The following is a 4,157-nucleotide window of genomic DNA, read 5'->3' on the forward strand; positions in this document are numbered from 1 at the left end:
CCGCTCTCAGTGCTGCCACCTACAGATTGCCTGGCTCCCCAGGAGGTCTCTGCTGTGCCCTCAGCATCTCTCCCTGAAGGGATGAGATCTTCTGAGGCTGGGAGATGAATGCCAGCCATTGCAGGCAGCAGCTCTCCCTCCCAGCAAGGCCCTGGGAGCTGCTCCTGGGATGGCAGCACTGGAAACAAACAACTGTCTGCTGGTAGGAGCTCCAGAGGATGGATCCTGCCCGGCCTCTGCAGGCAGCCATGTCCTGTGCTGTGCGTGCCCTCCTGGCTGTGCTAAGTGCAGTTAGGAAATCTGAATCCTTTATTCAGCACTGGGAAAAAGCCATCTGCTTGTGTAGTAGCGTATGCCCTTTTATTCATTCATGAGATAAAATGAGATGGACTTGGAAGCAGTCGGAGAGAGAATTCACGTCTTTCCAGGCCATCAAATATTGTTCAATTTCTTATCATCTCAAGCCAAATCCACGATCTGATCTGAAGTCTGGAGACCAGGGAAGTTTTGAACTGTAATGTGAAATGCAATCCTCTTGGCTGAGGTAAGGCAGTCAGTCTGCTCACTGTCACACAAGAGGATAAGATGTACCACCTGGTGCCCAGATTAATGTTTGCTGTGAAAACGAAAACGTGATTCATGGAAAATCATGCACATGGGGAACTTCCTGTTATTCAATGTGAAACTACTTTTATTGTTATTAATTATGCTTGATATAATGAAATGGCTCAAGATATGAATGTGCTTGCCCCCTTTCTCCTTCCACTGTCTCCACTCCTTTCATTTGTGTGGAATGAAGCCCGTGTTTCAGGCCAAGTGCTGCTGGATTGAAACCACAGAGCACCAGGAGGAAATCACTGCAGCGCTGAACATGGGGATGATGTCTCTGGAATGGTTAGTTCACTGATTAAATGGGGTAAAATTTCTTCAAGACACCAGAGAGCCGCTCACAGGGATTCTAAGACACAGGTGTCACAACGTGAGCAGATCTCTGAGCCCACCTTGTGGAAACGTTGGAAAGCCCATGAGATGGCAGTGCCTCAGACCTGGAGACATTATTTGCTGTTTATAAAGGTAAGTTTTATGGCCTAAGGATATCATTCACTTTTCTGCGTTGCTAGAGAAGTTTTCACATGCTCTAGTTTCAGGGGGGAGCTCTTTGGCGCAGCTTTGGTGTAAGGTAACAATGGGCTGGTAACCATGGAGTTGTCATCTTCAAATGGCTGCACAGCAGCACCTGGGTGGTGCCTGTCAGAAGGAGGCAGGCAATAGCCCTGTTTCAGTCACTGCAAGAGAAAAGCAAGGCAGGTGTTGGAGATGAGGGCTAGCAGGAAAAAGAGCCTTGCTGAAAGTCTCACCACTGCGAAATCCATGCTTCCTGCATTCCTTTGATTTCTCTATTCTTTCCCATCCCTATCACCCGCTCCTCTTTCCAAGCCTGTTTCCCCAGCCACAGGCCTCAGGGCACCCATCCCGTCCCTTACTCTGTGATGGGCTTTGCTGCTGCAATGAAGTTTTATTTTGCAGCTGAGAATAAAATAAATCTTCAGTCTGGTGGTGGCAAAATTCACTGCAGCCCACATACTGAAAAGCCCAGGGCTGACTCTGCCACCACATCTTGTTCTACTTAAACTGCTGCTTTTAATAGACCCAAAATGTTTGTGTTACAAAAGATGTTTCCTCCTCCTCCAGCAGAACCCCGTGGGCTCTGTTTGTTTCAGACGTCCCCTGTCAGGGCTGTGCTATGTTAGCTCACAGGGCACTAATGACACCGGGATTAGTGGACCACCCAACAGGAAAGTTTCCCTTTGACTTCAGCTTCAGTGGAAGCTTGCTTGGAACTTGCTGAGAGGCAACTTGAAAGATCTCATGAAAGTGCATTTCAGATGCCAGCTCCTACCTTTAATTAACCATCTGAAAGCTTGACAGCTGGGCTATACAGTGGATATGGGGAGGGATTGCAGATTAATTGGTAACTTTGTGTGGGAGCTAGAAATCTGGTGTTAGAAAAGCACTTCTCTGTTACATCTTTCCCCATTTCCCATTTCAGTGTTCCCCATTGCCAGTTGCATTTCCTTCTCATCAGCTTTTTCTTGGCAGAGATTTCAAATGCTGGCAAGAATCAGTATCTGCAAGATTTTGGTTGAAGACACACCAAAACTTTTGGCTTGGTAATGCTATTGAGTCGTCTTCAAGGATTCTACTCTAAACTTGGGTTTTTGGACATTTCTGTGTGATCTAAAGCTCAATCACAGTTTGGTGGTAACCAAGGCTGCTGGTAGAGCTTGCACCCGACCCCCTGTGTGACCAAATAGCCAACTCTGGCATAAGCAGCCTTATGCTGCTCTCTAGCCCTTCACTCAACAGTCACCAGGGCTTAAAGCCAACCCCACAGCAGGCACATTTATCTCCTTTGTGGAGGGGTTTGACTACCTTCTCTGACCACGTTATTGACCACCACACTGTCTCGCCAGCAGTTTAAGTTCAATCCCACTCACATTCTGGCACCCAAAATGATCGAGAAACTGCTAATGTGCTTTTCTTCTACAGTGTTTATTGTGCTAAAATGTGACTGCCACGCTGGGGCCTCCGGCAAGGATTGTCCCTCAGATGTCTCCTTTCAGCCAGCAGTTCTTGGCCACCTGCCCCGCGCCAGGCCGGCGCTCCGCATTGAAGTTCAGTAGCTGGGAGATGAGGGCCTGGCAGTGCCCTGGCAATGGGGGTGTTCCCTCTGGGTACAGGACCCCCTTCTTCTGCTGCTGGGGTAGGCTGCGGATGTTGGAGTCGTTGAAGGGCATGCGGCCGGTCACCATGACAAAAAACATCACCCCCAGGCTCCACATGTCGGATTTCTTGCCATCGTACGGGACACCCATCAGCACCTCCGGGGAAGCGTAGGCTGCTGAGCCGCAGAACGTGGTGCACAGGTCCGGGTAGACGTTGACCTCCTTGCTGAAGCCAAAGTCGGTGAGTTTGGCCCGGCGGCTGTCGGCAGTCAGCAACACGTTCTCACACTTCAGGTCCCTGTGCACCAGATTGCGATCGTGCAGGTAGCGCACAGCCCCCACAATCTGTGCGAAGATGTCGCGGGCTTCAGGGACGCAGGGCATCTTGCCCATTTTCTGCACCAGCTGCAGAAGGTCGGTGGCTGCCGCCTCCATCACGATGTAGAGCTTCCCATCGCACACCTCGATGAGCTCAAAGATGTGCACGATGTTGGGGTGACGGATCCTGCGTAGAATGGAAAGCTCCCGGGGCAGGAATTTGTACACGAAGGCTGGGGGGGCTTGTCGCCTATCCACCACCTTAATGGCCAGGGGGACTTTGTGTTTGGTAGAGGTGGCTGCTTTCACCTTTGAGAAACTGCCCTCCCCTAAGGTCTGACCCAGCTTGTAGCCCAGCTCATTGAGCGCCTTCTCACCCGCACTGATTTTTGGCATGCTGGGTGATTACAATACGCTTTAGCAAAGCTCGTGTTTTGCTCCTGGGCTTCAAGTCTTAATACATGATGTGTGGCAATGGTTGATCTTCACCTTCCTGTGTACAGGTGCCCAGTGGGGGTCAGGACTCACCCAGCATTGTGATGGAGTAGAGAGTTGTGGGAAAGTGTGATGTCAAGAGTGTGAGGTGGGTCCCCATGGCTCTTCAGTGCCCCTGCATGCCTGTGCACATACAGGGGGAGAACACCCACTGCTCAATCACAGAACTGTTACGGTTGGAAAAGACCTCTAAGATCTTCTAGTTCAACCAAATATTTTACAGGTTTTTTAACCTTTTTCTGCTCCTCACTTGAGTTTTTGAAATAGGGGTTGTCTGATGATGAGAGTTTAAACATGAGTGTTCTGGGACAAGCAATCACCGTGGGGATCCATGCCTATCTTCTACAAGATACTGGTTGTATTAAAATCAGAAGTACACAGAGAGATTTTTTCCATCCCTAGCTACAAGCCACGTGGCCACATGTAAATATTCAGGTTTTGATTACAGCATTGCAGGGAATGGTTTTCTAGGCAGCTTTCTGACTCCGTGAGGCATGGATGGGGAGCTTTATCTTTCATAAAGAGCAGCTCTTGAGCTTCTTGAACCTGGAACTGCACTCCCTCTCTTTCAATCAGAATTGATAAACGTGATAAAAACGAGGCATTCTCTTGCTGTAA

The 4,157-nt window shown here is 49.4% G+C and overlaps 1 protein-coding gene across 1 annotated transcript; it reads right to left on the bottom strand.

Moving 5' to 3' along the window:
- Window positions 1-2,606: 2,606 nt before the first annotated feature.
- TSSK6 (testis specific serine kinase 6) lies at window positions 2,607-3,440 on the bottom strand. The gene has a single exon (XM_042822591.1). The coding sequence runs from the start codon at window positions 3,438-3,440 to the stop codon at window positions 2,607-2,609; it is 834 nt and encodes a 277-aa protein (XP_042678525.1).
- Window positions 3,441-4,157: the final 717 nt, after the last annotated feature.

This window comes from Centrocercus urophasianus, unplaced genomic scaffold (assembly GCF_019232065.1).
Source record: "Centrocercus urophasianus isolate 14NV4802_14NV808 unplaced genomic scaffold, USGS_Curo_1.0 seq_20, whole genome shotgun sequence".
NCBI lineage: Eukaryota > Metazoa > Chordata > Aves > Galliformes > Phasianidae > Centrocercus > Centrocercus urophasianus.